Source organism: Globicephala melas, chromosome 10 (genome assembly GCF_963455315.2).
Source record: "Globicephala melas chromosome 10, mGloMel1.2, whole genome shotgun sequence".
In the NCBI taxonomy this organism is placed as follows: domain Eukaryota; kingdom Metazoa; phylum Chordata; class Mammalia; order Artiodactyla; family Delphinidae; genus Globicephala; species Globicephala melas.
Genome location: NC_083323.1, coordinates 34,101,036 through 34,119,634, shown reverse-complemented (window position 1 = coordinate 34,119,634; position 18,599 = coordinate 34,101,036). Strand labels below are relative to the sequence as shown.

The window sequence follows — 18,599 nt, the reverse complement described above, 5'->3', positions numbered from 1 at the left end:
ACAAAAAAAGTCAAACTACATAACTCTCCTACACTCAGAACTTAATGTATCTAAAGTTGAATGCACTGTCTTTCTTTCTGAATCGTGCTCCTCCTCTGGTGTTCATTATTTTGATGAGTTACACTATCATCATAGTCGAAGCTAGAAAGATATGGACCATTTTTAACTCTTCTCTCTCTTTTACTATCCTCTTCCTTCTAATAGTTATATTATTCACTGTCTCATCCATATGTCTACTGCTACCCCATAGTTCAGGATGTCCTAATGTCTAGCTTGGAATATTTACTATACTCTCTAATTGATCTTCCTACTTTTGGTCTTGTATTCTGTAAACTCATGCACCATAGTGCAGTTGGTAGGATAATTATTTTCTAAAAAAAATTATTTCCCTGCTTAAATGCCATCAAAAGTTCCCACAATTTCTATAAGATAATGTCCAAAGAACTTTTCTCACTTCCTTTTATCCAGTCAGTTGGCAGTTTATGACCATTTCATATTTACATCGTGTTTGTGTCTCTTCTGACTCCTCCCACCCTATCTGCAGAAGGCCCTCATTGGTTCTCACATGGACTTCTCTAATACCTACCTCACTGATCTCCTTAGTGTCTCTCCTTGACTTACTTTCTCTAATTCTATCAAATGTAACCTTATAATTTTTCTAAAACAGAGCTGTAATAATTTTCCTAGCTCAAAAACATTTAATAAATGCCTAAAATGTTTATTTAATCTCTTAAAAGCCTAATAATTTCAAAAACAATCTTCTGTATGAAACCTTTCATGATCTTCTAATTATAGCACCTATTCCTACCATAATCCTTATAGTTCTTATTTTGTGATAAACTTATTTTGCTAAATTTGGGGCAACATGTGAATGTATGATTGCATTCCCATATTATTAAAGGTAAAGTTTTTGAGGGAGGGGGTTATATTTTACTGATTTTTTTTTTTTATTCTGCAGAGGCTTTACAAAATAGATGCTAATAAAGAGTTAATGAAAGAAAACAAATACCCTCTGAACTGATTTATTATGTGAATTAAATGAAATGGTGTGGAGAGAAAAAAATTGTAATGCAAAACCCATCTTAACACACATTATCATCTGTAATTTTTGCATTGTCCAGGAGTATTTCTAGCCAATGCATTTTATTATATGAATAAACATATAAATAAACTCAAATAAATAAAACAACTTACCCAGATTGTAAATATCTTTATACGCTAATGGGAACCCTAGGTATCATTTTATTATATTTCAGGTTGGGATTAAAGTTGTTATCCCAGTACTAATAACTGAGGACCATTGGGTGAGTTGTTACCTTTAACCATTGTTTACAAATATATGTCGTAAGAATCATACATAATAAACATAATATTGTTTGATAGTTGAATATAATATTTCAATATTATCATATGCTCAGCAAGAACAGGACAAGATGAATGATGAACTTCATAAAGAGGAGAAAATATGGAAGGAGAAATTTAAACAGCATGAGGTATGTGTTTGTTGTTTTTAAGCAGCACAATAATCATTCTCCATTTGAAGTAAATTACTATGCTTGGAATGGGTATTTTAAAATAATATTGCCTAGTTGGTATAGGATTTAATTTACTAAAGTTTTAAAAATACCTTAGTTATAGAAGCTCTCCTTGAAATAGAATGTCTTGAAAAGGAAAATAAACTGGTTCAATGAGTGAACATGTCTATATACTCTTGTAATTGTAAAATTTCTTTTAAGTTTTGAGAAAACATACTATTACGAATACTTCATTATGATTGAGGATTGTTATAAAAGGTTACTGCATTTCTTTAACACAACTAATTGAATGTGTTAAATAACCCCTTTAAATTTAATATGATCCTGATGACGTGTTTATTGTTTTAACTTTAATTTACTCCACAGTTTTTATATAAAATTATTTTAAATAATTACAAGTAAAAAGTAGATAAAATTTCCCATAATCCTGTAATGTAGCTAAAAATATTAACTATCATTGTATTTTTTCCAAGTCTTTTTAAAATTTATACAAACACATTCCTGAAAAGTATGTTTATACTGGCCATCTCTAAATTAAAAAAAGTTGGTTAGGGCTTCCCTGGTGGCGCAGTGGTTGAGAGTCTGCCTGCCGATGCAGGGGACCCAGGTTCGTGCCACAGTCTGGGAAGATCCCACATGCCACGGAGCGGCTGGGCCCGTGAGCCATGGCCGCTGAGCCTGCGCATCCAGAGCCTGTGCTCCGCAACAGGAGAGGCCACAACAGTGAGAGGCCCGCGTACCGCAAAAAAAAAAAAGTTGGTTAGACATGTGGAGACACGTGGTTCATTATGAATGATAAGAAAAAAAAACAGTAGTGGCTCACTTTCAGGTAATACAAATGTTGGAGTTAGGAGAGCCATTAAAATACCTCTTGCCCTGTTGGTGGGCATATAAATTGATACAGCCACTATGGAGAACAGTATGGAGGTTCCTTAAAAAACTGAAAATGGAACTACCATATGACCCAGCAGTCCCACTACTGAGCATATACCCTGAGAAAACCATAATTCAAAAAGAGTCATGTACCACAATGTTCACTGCAGCTCTATTTACAATAGCCAGGACATGGAAGCAACCTAAATGTCCATCAACAGATGAATGGATAGAGAAGATGTGGCACATATATACAATGGAATATTACTCAGCCATAAAAAGAAACGAAATTGAGTTATTTGTAGTGAGGCGGATGGACCTAGAGTCTGTCATACAGAGTGAAGTAAGTCAGAAAGAGAAAAACAAATACCGTATGCTAACACGTATATATGGAATCTAAAAAAAAAAAAAAAGGGTCATGAAGAACCTAGGGGCAAGATGGGAATAAAGACGCAGACCTACTAGAGAATCGGCTTGAGGACATGGGGAGGGGGAAGGGTAAGCGAGAGAGTGGCATGGACATATATATATATATATATATATATATATACACTACCAAATGTAAAACTGATAGCTAGTGGGAAGCAGCCACATAGCACAGGGAGATCAGCTTGGTGCTTTGTGACCACCTAGGGGGTGGGATAGGGAGGGTGGGAGAGAGGGAGATGCAAGAGAGAAGAGATATGGGGATATATGTATAATTGATTCACTTTGTTATAAAGTAGAAACTAACACACCATTGTTAAGCAATTATACTCCAATAAAGATGTTAAAAAAAAAACTATAACTATCATGCAGTAGCAAAATAATTAAACAGGTGATATGAAAAGAAAATTAGAATCTTTAATGAAATACCAAGTATATATTCTAGAGTTGAATAGTTCAGTGTATAAAAATAAAATTTCAGTGGATAAGTTTGACAGTAGATTTGACACAGCAGGTGAGAACATTAATGAAGCTGAAGGGAAGTCAATAGAAAATACCCAAATTTAAGCACAGAGAGGGCAAAAAATAATGGGAAAAGCAGAAAAGTATACAAGAAATATGTGATACATAATGAAAATATAAAAAATGTGTATAAGAGTAATCTTGGAAGGAGTGTAGAGAATGGGGCAGAACCTATGTGTAAAGAGATAATAGTTGAAATGGTTTCAAATTGTTTTAGAAAAATCAGTCTGAACATTTGAAGATGGTTAAAGATCTCCAAGTAGAATCAATACAAAGAAAATCACACCTGGGGATTTAATAGTATTGAAATTCAAGACAAGAGGGAAAAATCTTAAAAGCAGCCAGAAAAAAAGACACATTACCTAAAAAGGAGCAGCAGTAAGCTGGCAGCTGAGTCCTTAAGTGAAATGATGGAAAGAAGAAGACAGAATAAAAAATTTAAGTGCTAAGTGTTAAGGGTTTCTTTGATCATTAGTGTTCTTTGAATCCAGTCTTCCTCTGCTTTCTGGACTCAGTTTTCCCTTCCTGCAGTATATAGCTAAATACTTGTCAAAAATATACTTTTGGACAGCAAATTTTCTCAATCTTTGCACAATTGAAAATGCTTTTATTTTGCTTTTAAAACTGAATGATTAGTTTTCTTGGACACAGAATGCAGGTTTATTACCATTTAGTTTTAACAATTTAAAGATATAACTCCATTGCATATTTATTTATTTTTTCACATGCCATCTATGATTGCAAATTTGATACTCATTCATTACATTCTTTTGAAGCTTTGGGATTTTTCGCTTTTTACATTCATCCACACATATTTGCTGGTTTTCTACTGTGTCCAGGCACTTCTGTAAGTACTCAAGATACAGTGCTGAAAAAAAAAAAAAAAAAAAAGATACAGCGGTGAATAAAACAGAAAATAATCCTTGCCTTCATGGAGTGTTCTGAAATATTGCTAGTATCTAGTATATGAGTGTATCATTGTGTGTGTGTGTGTGTGTGTGTGTGTGTGTGTGTGAAGTTAACTCTGTATCTTAACAGCCTTTTGTTTTTTTTGGTTTAGAAAACATATTTTTCTATGATTCTCTTTCCTTTGGTTTTCCTCAGTTCTTCATTTTGGAACTCCTATTAGTCATATGTTGAGGTCTCTGTGTTGATCCTCTTTACACCTGAACATCTCTGACATATATTTCATAGCTTTGTGTTTTATATGTTGTTTTGGGAGACACCTAATTTTGAAGTTTTTGTTTAGGCAATCAGCTGTTCAGCAATTTTATATTGATTTTTTTATTTGAATGAGTCATATATTTTTATTTGAGGACTTGCATTTCATTTTTATATGAGGTTATTCTTGTTTACACATTTTTTTCTTAAAAATATCTTTATTTTAATTTTTACTTAAATAGCTCTTTTCTTAGAAATTGGTTCTTCCATCTTCTTATTGAAGCATTTTTATTGCCTCACATCTTTTGTGTTAGTTTTTCTGAAATATTTGCCAAATTTTGTTGATCTGTTTACTTTTGTTTTAGAACATTAGTGACAATGATATTTTCTCACCTACCTCCAGATTATCTCACTTAATGCAAAATGTGTTTATCAACTTTCTTAATAGTTGAGAAAGGTTAAGACGTGTAACTAGGCTTATTTGTATGTACTACCTCACCTTCCTGGTATTATAAGTCACAAAATAATTCCCCACTTCTGCAGTCCCTGTGCTAGTTCCTTTATCAGAACTCCCATCTCGGAAAGTCTGAAGTCCTTTTCTCCTACACAGATTTAAGCTTGAGGCTTTTCTTTCTTTTTCTCTGTATCATTCAAATTTCATAAGCTTTCTATCTTCAAGGAATTCCTCAATCTGTGTCTGGGTGGCTTAGTATAGCCATAACATTACAGTATCAACTTACTAACTTGATAGAAGCTCCTAAATATTTAAAAAATTAATATACCCTTTAAAATAAATTAGTTCCTCTAAGTAAATTTTGTATTGACTTTACTATGATTTCAGTTTTAGTATTTGTTCTCAATCTATATTTTGGATACTTTAGTAACATCTCACATTTAATTTATGCTGACTACTATTTATCTTACTTTATTTTAGGAATTTATTAGAAACTTGCATTCACAAATGGAAGAAGAAAGAAAAAAATTTAAAGACCTACAGGAAAAAGAAAAAATGCGTTTGTTAAAACTGCAGCATAATGCAGCTGTAAAAATTCAAGCTAAATATAAAGCATTTGTGGCCTACCAAAAATATGGCCCAATCATAAAGGAACAAATAGAAAGTAAGAAAAGGAAAGCTCAAGAGTGGAAGGAAAAGGAAGCAAAAATACGACAAATGGAAGAAGAAAAACGAAAAAGATTAGAGGAGGAACAAAGAATAGAAGAAGAGATAAAAAAGCAGAAGCAAGAGGGAAGGAAAAGGAGAGAAAAAGAATATGAAGAAAAAAAGAACATCCTGAGACAAGAAAGAGAGCAACAACTAAAGAAGGAAAAATTGAGATTAAGAGAAGCTGCAAGAAAACAGCTAATAATAAGTAGAGCATTAAAAAACGGAGATTATAATGCCAAATATTTAACTGTGGAAGATAGATCAAAGAATAAGGATGATGTAGCCCGAAGGCTGGGGGATGAAAAGTCAAAGAAGTGGAAAGGTGCTCCCCCTTTGCCAGTTGAAGAATTGAATAAGAGAGAAAATGTAGATAGACACCTTGTATTGAAAGAATCAATACAAGTGCAATTAAAAGAATCTATATCAAGCCAAGCAATTTTGCCAGTATTTAAAATGGAAGAAAAAAATGAAAACCTAGCAAAACAATGTTCAGAAGAATCGGTCAAAAAAGCAAGGAATTATGAAAACATAGACCAAAAAACTCAATTGGAAAACCTAGATCTAAAAGAAAATGTGAAAGAACAGTTTCAGCTGCAAGAATTAAACTCTCAAATACAAAAAGAAGTCATGAAACCTTCCATAAATGAGATTATGAGACAAGAAACCCAAATAATAATATTAGGACATAATCAAGAAATTAATGAGGTAAACAATGAAGCACAGAAAATAATCGATGATAATCAACAGAATAAGATACAACAAGTAGAAAAAGAAGAGATATCAGAACAAAATGGAACATTACATGAAGACAATAATATGAAGAAAATTTCAGTGATTTCAATAAAACAAAAACCACTACCACTAAAATTAGAAAATCCTGCAGATATAGGGGAAAATATAACACTACAAGAAAAAGAAATTGATTTAAAATCTAAAGAAACTGAGGAGAACCCAAAAGGCAGTGCTCTGAATAGTGACTTGGTTTTTAACACCAATGATGCTATGATAAATGTAGAAGGCAAAATAAACAAGCAAAATGATATTTTAGGTAGAGATGCTCCTTGTGAAGACTTGGGTGGCAATACTGCAAAAAACTCTTTGATTTTTAAAGAAGTAAACTCTCTGAAGTCTCAGATTAAAGAAATTCCAGAAGAATGTCATGAAAATAGAACTGAATGTGAAAATATAGTGACCTGCTCTGTACCAGAGCCAACACTTACATTTTCTATTGAGGAAAAGAGGCTTGCTTGGATAAAATCATTTAAACCCTGGTTTGAAATTTTCAAGCAAAATCAACAGAAGAAAATTGTTAGGAGAAGGAGACTTGTAAAATGCCCAGTCAACGTGATGCCCCCTTTGAGTACACTAGAAATTCTTCAGTGTGGCCCTTGGAATACTTTACAGCAGGTATTTTATAATACTTTTTTCATACTGAATTGTGATTGGTTCACTAAAATGTAACTTTAAAAATCTTAATAGAAGGTGTATTTTATTTATTTATTTAATTGAAGCATAGTTGATGTACAATATATAGCTTACAGGTGTACAATATAGTGATTCATAATTTTTAAAGGTTATACCCCATTTATAGTTATTATAAAATATTGGTTATATTCCCTGTGTTGTACAGCATATCCTTGTAGCTTACTTTATACATAATAGTTTGTACCTCTTAATCCCCTACCCCTATATTGCTTCTCCCCCCTTCCCTCTCCCCACTGGTTACCACTAGTTTGTTCTCTGTTTCTTGGAGTCTGCTTTTTTTTTGTCTCTCAATCAGTGAAGTTGCTAATGAAATATTTCTCCTATTTGAGAGAGGTTGCACTTAAAAGATCTCCTCAATTAAAAGTATTCAGGTCATCTTCTCCTTCAGTGAAGCACTATGAAGAGCTTTGATTTGTCTTGAAACCTGTGTTCAAGGTCCCTATAGCCATTACTAGGCTTCCAAGAATGGAGGTATCTGGGAATGTAGAGCTGAATTAGAATAGGAAACTCCTAGCTTGATACTCAGGAGTTAGTCTGCTTTAGTCCTGGGCCACAACACCACCTAGTGGCTCCTTTTGGGAGGAAGTGGATTTCCTTGAAGTGGATTTCACAAGTGCTGTGAAAGAAGGGCTTACAAAAATGGAAGACCCTAGAATTTCTATATAGAAACAGAGTTATTTAGTCACTTGCTATATAAACATGGTACATCTATGCCTGAAATTTAAAGTCGTTGTCACCAAATGCTACTAATTTTCTATGTTTATGGAAACAGTTTCAATCAAAAATAAGACAGAAACTAAAAAATGTGTAGAAAAACAGGAAAGAATATTTCAAATAGTGAAGTTCTAGAAAGGATTTAAGATTAAAATACATATGTTTATCTGGGGCCTGAAACTCAAATGTATTTATAAAATTTATTTAGTTTCTTGGTATAGGTAGATGCCTAGAAAAGGAAACATTCTTATTAATACATATGCATTATTTGATTCATTCACTCAGCAAATATTCATCTGTCTAATATGATCAACCCATATTTATTGTTAGATTAAAGGGACAGAAACAAACCCCAGTCTTTGCCCTTATGGATCTGACTATGGTAGACAAAAAGGCATTAAACAAATAAATACACATAAATACATTACTGCAGATTTTGATATTTGCTATATAAGATTTCAGGGTATTCTGTGAGAGAATAACAAGATAGTAGGATTTAAAGAGATCTCTGGGATGTGAAAGAGCAGTATAAAGAACAAGAACTACTTTGAAGTGTATTTTTGTTTCCTAGGCAATGTATTTTTCATATCTATCAGACCTATAGAGTTACATATAAAATCTCTCAATAGCTCTTCTACTACATTTTTTTTCTTTAGCCATGTTATCTCTGGAATCATTCTTTTCCTACTTTACCTAAGATGTTGCTGCAGGCTTTCTGAATGGATGACATTAGATACTAACACTTTTATTTTATTTAAAATAATTTTCTTCATGAATATCTATTTGGGCTAGGCATGAGTGACACCTTCTTGCCTACAGTGTTTGTTTCAATAGTTCAAGAAACCAGTAGTGCTCTTCTCTTTCGTTGTGGTTCTGTTTTGTCCAGTGAGAGGAGCACTGAGAAAGTTAAGACGTATGAACCTCTTTCTCCTTGGTGTTTCTTCTTCTGCCCACTCTGTTCCTTCTATGGAACTCTTGTCAATTTACATAAAGTGAGGATTAACCTTTTCTTATACTTGTTAGAGCAAGACCTTGTAAACTGTAATGTGTATACAGATCACCTGGGGATTTGTTAAAACGTTGATTCTGATTCTTTAGGTCTGGTGATCAACTGCAGCGTACTGCATTTTTACAGTGCCCCTGGGTGATGCTGTTGGTGCTGGCTCATGGACTAATTTGAGAAGCAATGTTCTAAAGGACCCTGTAATCCTTTGACTACTACTCAAACAACTATTTCAAACATTTAATTTTTCTTTGAAGCATTAAATATACAGTATAAACATGAAAATATAAGTGCATGTGCCATGTAAGTGCTGAAGTGTTATAAAAACCATCTTGTAACTTCCTTACTTTGATTTTCTAATCTCTTAGCTTCACGTCTTTGTCATTATCTGCCACCTTTGTAAAGTCCTTCTGGAGTAAACCTTTAGAAGAGAAAAATTTATTCTTCTGGAATTTCACCCAGTAGTCAATTCATTTTGCTTATGTTACTCTCTCACTTTGAGCCTTCAGGACATGCTTCAGATCTGCCTCTTGTCCATACTTCTTTATTTATTGCCAGACAAATAGTGGTTTTCATTACTTGACTGTGAGATGGATGAGTGGGAGGATGGATAAAGGGATGGAAAAAGAAGTCCAACTGAATGTTAATCTTATCTCCATATTATTATCAGCTTCACAATTTAGCTAGGTTGTATTGATTAAAAATGAAATTAATATAAAAATTACTTGAATGTAATTTAATAAAGTACTAACAATCCCTGTATCAAATAAGATCAGGGTTCTAATTTTATTTCTGCCATTTACTGGCTGTGTCACCTTGTGCAAGGTGCTTGATCTTTCCCTTTCTGAGCCTCAGTTTTGTCTTCTATAAACTGGGAGGAGCAATACCTACTTTATAGGATTGTTGACTTTTTAAATACCGTATGTGAAGAATCTGGTCTTACGCTCCTAACATATATGATAGTCATTGTCAAATGTGGATCTCAAACATCTGAAGAGAAAGCCAAATGGATTTTTGAGGGCTGCTTAATAGCCTCTTTCATCAAATACGTTATAACATTGAACATGCTGGATCATCTACTATATGGAATAATATCCCAAAAGGATATGACTGAAGAGAAGTGATTATTGACAACTAACATAGTTTTCTTTTTCCTAGTTGAATGCTTTAACTAATTCATCTTTCTTTTATTTTGGGCATTTTGCTACTAATGGTAACTTGCCTTAAATAGCAACCACAAAAAAAGGGTACTAGCTTAAGGATTTTTTGCTATGGCTTTATAACATGGCATGGATGATAACATTTTAGGGGCTGAATGTCTCACTTCATTCAAGGCAAATTGTAATTAACTGGTGTTGTGATGGCACATGATTTACTTGAAGTTATATTCTCATTCATTTAAGCCACTAATCATACCTCAGATTCAGTCTCTTTGCCGCTGAGTTTTTGAACAATATTATTTCTCCAGCTTGAATAGATTTGAGATTGTGGCACTGAACATAAAGCAAAACAGTCATTGCTTTCATTACTTTTGTAATTACAGTCTACCATAGATAGATGACTGACACTGCTTCGGTTGAACTCAAGAGTAACTGAGAGTGAACTCTATAAAAAATCTGTAGCTATTTTAGGTCATTTTATTTACCAAAACTGTCAAGGATTTGGGGAAATATAGACGATTAAGTGGAAAACTGATTTGTGATCTTTTATCAAAATATAATGAATGAGTCATAGGTTTTCTATAGATGGAGTAGTTCATTTTCAAGTCATGAGAGACCAAAAATATTAATCTTCCAAATATTTTTATATTATCCTTTGTAAGGGAACGAAACTATGAATGCTATAAATATTTTAGTTTTGCCATAGGGCTAGGACAGTTTATTCGTTTAGTTATTTAAGAAGAATTTAGCGACCATCCACTATGCCCCAGTTGCTCTTTTATCAGGCTGACCATGCAGTAATGAACACCTGTGAGTACTAATTCTCTTTGACCTTAATTTTTAGAGCATAAGGCAGTTCTATTTATGTAATTATTGTCATGCATGTATCAAAATGATGAATGTAAAAGTTTATTTGATCTCATAAGTTTGGAAAAAACGAGTGCGGTAGAGAATAACTTGCTATATCATAAGGAAAATTTTTAAATCTTTAATAAAAGAGAGGAGGAAGTACCATGGAATACCTCATATTCACAAGTAGACACCATCAACAAGGATACTGCAACAGCTGTCACGCCTGTACTGTAATTAAATTAGAGAGGTTGCCACATCATAACTAGAACTTAATTGTGCTTATATAGTTGATTGTAAGCAGCATATTATTAAATCAGGCAGGATAATATAAATTATAAGGTAGAGCAGCATTTGTTACTATAAAGCTGCAGCTGTAGGGTTTTCAGTTTTTAAGTGCTCAGTTCTAAATAGTGTGTTCAGTTTTTTAGTATAGAGCCAGTTTTCCAGTTACAGAATTTATAGTATCTCTTTGTGGACAAATTAAGTGGGCATTACACAGCAGTTATCCTGACACAAGTAGATTAATATTTTTCTTTCTGAAAAATTATAAAAAAGAAATTTGTTTCAAAAGTTGTTTTACATTATGAGTAATTGAGAAATGCCTAAAATCATTATGAAACTAGAAACTTTTATTCACCCAAAGTTTTAAAAATAATCAGTTATTGCTTTTGGTACTTAAAGCAAGGAGTAGTCTAATCCCTTCTATCTCCATGAACATATGGTCTGCCCATTTACTTACATAAATATGTAAATGTAAAACTTAAATGCACAGGAAATATTTCCCATGAAGAGGAGTTACTGCACTTAAGAATTTTATACTTTTTCCAGATTTTTTGAAGTAATAATGCTTTCAATTTCAATAAAACATTTAAAAAATTTCTTTCGAATAAGAGATACACTAGTATGATATATACTATAAAGCTAATCATTTTAGAATTGTTATTCAGTACATGGGAAACCTGGCCTTAGGACTTGTGATGTGGCAGTATGAAAGTATTTTTACTATAAAGCAATTTAGCTTATATAGTTATTTTAGTGCACGGACTCAATTGTGGTGAAGAACCAAACATATTATTACATTATTACTGTGCCAGTTTTACTTAGGTGAGAGCTCTTGAGTTTAATAAGTGGAGTGCTTTTCAGTAATCTCAAAATATTTCTATCTGACATATTCTTGTAGAACTCTAAGTGTAGTCCTTAATATGCATACCATAAAGTTGAATACATTATTTGATATTGAATTTTCTTTAGTTGAAAAGACTTAAAAAGAGAAAAGTGCCTTAGGAAAAAAGGAAGCATTGAGTCTACAGTAATATCTCAATAATAAGAAATGTTGTAAATGTATGTTAAGAGCTATTCATGATTTTTTATACCGCAGATTCTATATGCGCTGGGTATATTACATTATTCAGTAGTACGGAATGATTCATACCTTTATAATACAGAAGACATAATAGAATGTAGTTTTTATTGCATGGTTCAATTATTATTGCATGCTTCTACTTATTACAGGTTCTATAATATCTCTTCTCAGTTAAACTTGCTTCTTTTTTGGAAGATAGCTAAGGTATTCTAGTTGAAGCATGGCAGGTTGGATATAAAATCTATCCCCTGACCCATTGTGGCTTCTGGTACTATCCAGGTATCCCTAAGATACTGTCAAACACAGATCTTAAACATTTATATAGTGCAATCCTGAAAATAATGCCAAGGGACATGAAAAATGAATTTGGTGAAAAATCAGGGAGTGAACTAATAAATGATTACAATATTATTATTGCTTCTATGCATATTAGTTTTGAACTTGAATTGGTCATGAATGACTGCATTATTTTGTCTTTCTGTGAGGGGAACAAAATTGGCAAAATGGCCAGATAGCTTAAATGAAATTGAGTTGTTAATAAGTGTAGGTTTCAATATATAGCATTACTTTTTTTAGATGAAGTTTTTAAAACAATTTTGCAAGGCTAGTATAGTTTATATTCATTATAGTTAGATAATGTTATGTGTTCCAATTTTCTTGAATTCCCTAGGTTACAACAGTAACACTTCAAGATTTGCCAGGTTGTAGTCTCTCCACACTGGCAGAGTGTACAAATCTTCAGTTTCTGTCTCTTCAGCGCTGTGGATTAACCTCTTTGCACAGCCTGAGTAACTGCAAAAAGTTAAAGTACATTGATGCACAGGTATGTCCTATGTTCTCAATATTTATTTTATAATAAAATATAAAGTGGAGTAAGGTGTAATTCAGGTGTACATTTTAAGAAATGACAATTTTGAAGAAACATTTACTAAAGTAACCTATAACTCAGGGTCTAAAAGAGATCAAGGGCCAAAATTTGTGAGAACCATACAGGGAAGGTAATTAGATGGTATGACCTGGAAACTGTCTCTATTTGCAGATGATACAGTTATTGTTTTGTTACTTTTTGCTGCATAACAAATGACCACATTATTTAGTTAATTGAAAACAGCAACCACTTTTTTTGCTCACAGTTCTGTGGGCCGTGAATTGAGGCCAGACTTATCTGGGCATTTCATCTGCTTCATACCATGTTGCCTGGGTCTCTTATGTAATTTGCAGCTGGGGCTGGAATGTCCAAAATGCCTTCTTCTACATGTCTGGTGCCTTGGGAGTTTGGAATTTCTCTCTCTCTCTCTCTCTCTCTCTCTCTCTCTCTCTCTCTCTCTTTGTGCTTTCTTGGGAATCTTAAAAGGGTGAGCTTTCCAAAAAGACAAGCTTCAATATGAAGTGCTTGTCAAGCATCTGCTGGCATCATGCTAGCTTGTGTTCTATTGGCTGAGCTTTCAGTTCATGTGGGAGGGGACTATGTGGATGTGTGAATATTGGGTTGTGAGGTTTATTGGAACTGCTTACAAAGTAACAACCTCCTGCAGTCTGGCCCCTGGCCCCTAATGAGTCACATCCTTCCTGCATGCAAAAGGACTCATGTCCCAAAGACCCCAAAGTCTCATTAACTCATGGCATCAGACTCAGACTTGAGCACAGAATCTTCTCATCTAAATCAGATCCAAGTGGAGATGATCTGCTCAGAGAAAGTTCTTTCAACTCAGAGATCTATGAAGTTAAAGGAAAAGTTGTCTTCCCTCCCCCACACCCACATACAGTGGTGAGAGAGGACTTGATTAATTACAAGAGTTGTTACCATTCAATATGGGAGAAAACAAGAAGCTCATGGCAGTCCCTGGTCCATAGCTAAGAAACTACCATCAGTTATTAATAAGGACTTGGTTCTGCTCCATGGGAATGGGTTTCTGTGATTCTTGGTTCTGCCCACTAGGCTTTTAACTCCATTCTCAAGACATACTTTCTTTTTTTATTCCCCCATTTATTTATTTATTTTTTGCTGCGTTGGTTCTTCATTGTTGTGCATGGGCTTTCTCTAGTTGTGGCAAGCAGGGGCTACTCCTCATTGTGGTGTGTGGGCTTCTCATTGCAGTGGCTTCTCGTTGTGGAGCACGGGCTCTAGGTGCGTGGGCTTCAGTAGTTGCAACATACAGGCTCAGTAGTTGTGGCTCGCGGGCTCTAGAGCACAGGCTCAGTACTTGTGGTGCACGGGCTTAGTTGCTCTTTGGCATGTGGGATCTTCCCGGACCAGGGCTCGAACCCATGTCCCCTGCATTGGCAGGTGGATTCTTAACCACTGCACCACCAGGGAATCCCCAAAGGCATACTTTCTTTTCCATAAGAAGTGTCCTGTTTTGCATCTGAGAATTTTTCTCAATGTTTCTTTCTCGTAGAAGATTGGGGGGGGGGGTGCTAGAGTTTTATTTTTATTTTAGATTATATATTTTCAATTCAAACTGACTGTGCTTCCACCAATATGATTTTCTTTTCAAACTTTGTTTCCTATGCTTCTTATTAAGTTTACTCCATTAGACAAAGGCTATATTCATATTTTTGAGAAGGATGTTGTAGGACTATACCATTAAGATTCTTAGAAGCCCATTTATCTTTCTGAAATCTTAAAAGAAGAGAATTGATGTTGCATCCGTGACATATGATCTTGACATTGAGACCAATATTATGTATCGCAGAGATGCACATGTTTAGTAAAAGTATAAATCTATACATGAGATATATACCTAATTCATGGTATTGGTATTCTTTGGAGGGAAAGATAGCAAAAGGGACTGAGGAAGGGAAATGGGGAGATTTCAAATTTTTCCATGTTTGTTTTCTTTAAAATAAGTTTTTTAGCAACTATGACCAAATGTTCACTCTTGTTCATTTAGATAGTTTGAAATATTTTGTTATATGATCCTCTGTGTTTTCTATATTTTAAAAGATTATTAATAAATACAAAATCATTTATTTGATTACTTAGTATTTTCATCTAGATAGTATAACACTCTGCATAGTTATCTTAAAATTAGGGATTCAGATATTCATTTAAAGATCATATATCTCATCTTCCCTCTTTTTGCAAGCTTTAAATGTTTCATTAATAAGCCATTGAAATAAAACTAATTACATTTGTTCTTTGTTTTAGGAAAACAATATTGAGACTATCAACTGTGAAAATTTAGAAAATCTCTGTGTTGTTCTTCTTAATAAAAATCAACTGACTTCTTTTCATGGTTTGGATGGCTGCACTAATATCCAAAATCTTGAACTTTCACATAATAAAATCACTCGAATTGGTGAGAACAGTGGAATTTAAATATATTGACATTTATTTCTCATTATTATATTTTGTTTCATTTATTCTTTTCTGAGAATAGGCCACCATCACTAATTTGCTTATTTTATCCAAGCCATACTTATTTAATCTTTTATCCAGATTTATGAAGGAAACAAAATTAGTTTTTATATATAAAATTCCTTTTATATATAAAAGGAATATGCTCCCACCACTGGCAAATGGGTGGTTGTTAGTAGCTCCTTAAATTTAGTATATTCACCTCCCTGTTCCTTTTCTTATAACCAACAGTGATCTGAACTCTAGTGAAGAATACAATACCCTAGTTTGTTGCCATCATATTTTTATGGGCCCTATGCTTTCTGTACTTCTCAGCAACTGTCATAACTGTTTCCTGGTATGACACTACTTTCCTTACCTACATACATCACTTGGACTAACCTTTCCTTCTTTAGGTAAGGCTACTAATACCACATAAAAGAAAGAGTTTATCAGTTTGGGTCTCCCTAATCATCTTTGTCCCTCCATCTGTCTGTCTGTATACCTATATATCAATAGCGTTTCCATCCTTATTCTTTGTAATCCATAAAATTCAGTGATGAAAATGTCTTTTCTTATTTAAGACCAGCCCTTCTATTTTACGTAAATATACCTGTCATTCTCCTCTGGTACCTTCCTCCATCATTTATCACCTTTCTCATGTCAGATTCTTCCTATTGCCGTCCATTGCCTCATCTCTCTTCCTCTTGCTGTCAAGTCTTGTGAAAGTGTTCTGTTCTTGCTCTCACTTCTTACTACCCAACTTCCCTCTTCTGCCCACTGAAATTCAGCTTCAGCTCACTTCTATACATTTCCAGTGTGGTAAGTCTAAAATAAAAATCTCATGTTTTTTAATACCTGGCTTAAAATTCTGTTTGGTTTTTTTTTAATTTAACTGTGAGATTCTCAAGGGACTTGATAAGGGCTTAAATGATGGTTAATCAATAATCAAGGACTGGCAGAAAATAATGAACTAGATAAAAACATTACTCTGGTATACTACTAATGGCTTAAATTATTGGACCCCCAGAAGGTACATTCTTTCCACCTTCTCCATCCTGTGGTGGTTAGGAAATGTGATCTGTACTGAAATATCACGAAATGGGATGGGAGCAGGTGGAGGAGTAGAAGTAAGCCTGCTTTCTGTGTTTAGGCCTGGTTCTACCTAGGCCTTCTTGATATTAATTTGTTTGCCTATGTAATATTTTGTTTTTTCTTTCATTTTTTTATTGTTGAACATTTCAAACATTTACAAAATGAATACATGGAGATTCCATATACTATAGTCAACATTTGGTCCATCATTACTGTTTTGTTTTTTATTGTATTTTTTCTTTTTTAAAACAAATCCCCAAATCATAAAGTTTCATCCTTTCATACCTCAGGAGATGGTTTTTAATAATATGGTCCTTTCTTACTTAACTACAATGCATTGTGTTGCCTAATAAAATTAATAGTGATTCCTTCTATCAACTGATAATCCATAATCCAGATTTCCTTATTTTCTTAAAATTATCAGGGTTTGTTTGAATCATAACACAAACAATGACCACATATTACATTTACATAGGTGTCTGAAGTCCTATCTAATCTGTAGTAGTCCTTCCACTTTTCTTCCTCCATGCCATTGATCTGTTGCAAAACCTATGTTAATTGTCCTATACAGTGTCCCACATTTTGGGTTTGTCCATTTACTTCCTTTTAATGTATTAAAATTGTTTCACTATGCCTATAAATATTTCATGTCCTGTAAATGAAAGCTAGTGCAACAGGCTTGAGTTAATTAAAATTTAGTCTTTTTTGGCAGGAATTTTTCATAGGGGTTGCTCTGTGCTTCGTATTGCCTTACGTCAGGAGTCATACAGTGATTATTTGCTTTTAATGATGCTACAGTTGCATGTTAGGTATGTGAGTGATAGCCTAAACGTTCCATTATAAAGTCTCCCACATACCTTTTATCTAATGCTTTCATCCATTGATTAATGTGGCCTGAATCAATTAATGCAGTGGGGGATACAAAAAATGAGTTTTCTAATTTGAACATTCCTTCCACATTTTAAAAACTGGAATCATTTATTTAATAACTATTTGGTTACCTTGGAATCATTCGTACAGGAAAGACAGGAATAAATGCCTACCTTTATATTGATAGACTTTTACAGTAAGGTCATTACTTTCAGTGGTGTCAGATGAATTTTCTTTGTTTCATTTATTTTGTTTTGCTTTTGCACTTTTCTCTCTCTCCCTGCTCTTCTTTCTTTCTTAGTGGTCTAATGAACTCATAGAATTTTATAATATAGAATATTTCAGTCTCTTTTCTTATTATACTGCTTGATACTCAAATTGTCCAGTCCTGTGAATTTGATTGAAGATATCAAATATTGATATCTCCAAATTTACTTTTTGAACTTTATAGTTGTGTTATTTTCTCTTCCACTGTAGTCCTTGGTTGATACCAACACTAACATAACTATTTGCTATGGATTATAATAGCCATAAAATAGTTTCAAAACAACAATGCCAGTATTAGAAGCATTTTAGAAGTATTTAGAAGAAATCTTCTAAATTAATTTTGAGATTTTTTTGCATTTCTTTTGGCCCTTACACTTTGTCCCCCAAAGTGATGTGCTCACTTAAAGTATTTTATCTTTGTGATTATGTTATGAATTTGAAATATAATTAGTTCACTTTTCCCTTTGATTCAGTTTTATTTTTGAGATTTAAGACAGATACATGTTTCTACAGACTACATTTAAGAAGACTCAAAGTGGTTGTGCTTTCATCCTTTTTCATTTCACTGTTATCCCATCTACTTTTATATACAGATATTTATGTATATATGTGTATAATAATACATGTGTATCACATATGTAATATATGTGTGTTTGTAAATATACATACATATACATATATCTAAGAAATATATGTATATATGCTAATTCTTTCACAAAATATAGAATATTTAAAGTACTGTTCTTTATCTTGCTCTTTTTCATTTTA

At 33.4% G+C, this 18,599-nt stretch overlaps 1 protein-coding gene across 1 annotated transcript in view; it reads left to right on the top strand.

Annotated features, from left to right (window-relative positions):
- Positions 1-18,599, top strand: part of LOC115853078 (leucine-rich repeat and IQ domain-containing protein 1) — a 123,419-nt gene that overhangs the window by 14,344 nt on the left and 90,476 nt on the right. The window contains exons 7-10 of the mRNA XM_030856461.2: positions 1,419-1,493; positions 5,452-7,089; positions 12,930-13,082; positions 15,411-15,561. Coding sequence (XP_030712321.2) covers positions 1,419-1,493; positions 5,452-7,089; positions 12,930-13,082; positions 15,411-15,561 — 2,017 coding nt within the window. The remainder of the gene's footprint in view (positions 1-1,418; positions 1,494-5,451; positions 7,090-12,929; positions 13,083-15,410; positions 15,562-18,599) is intronic.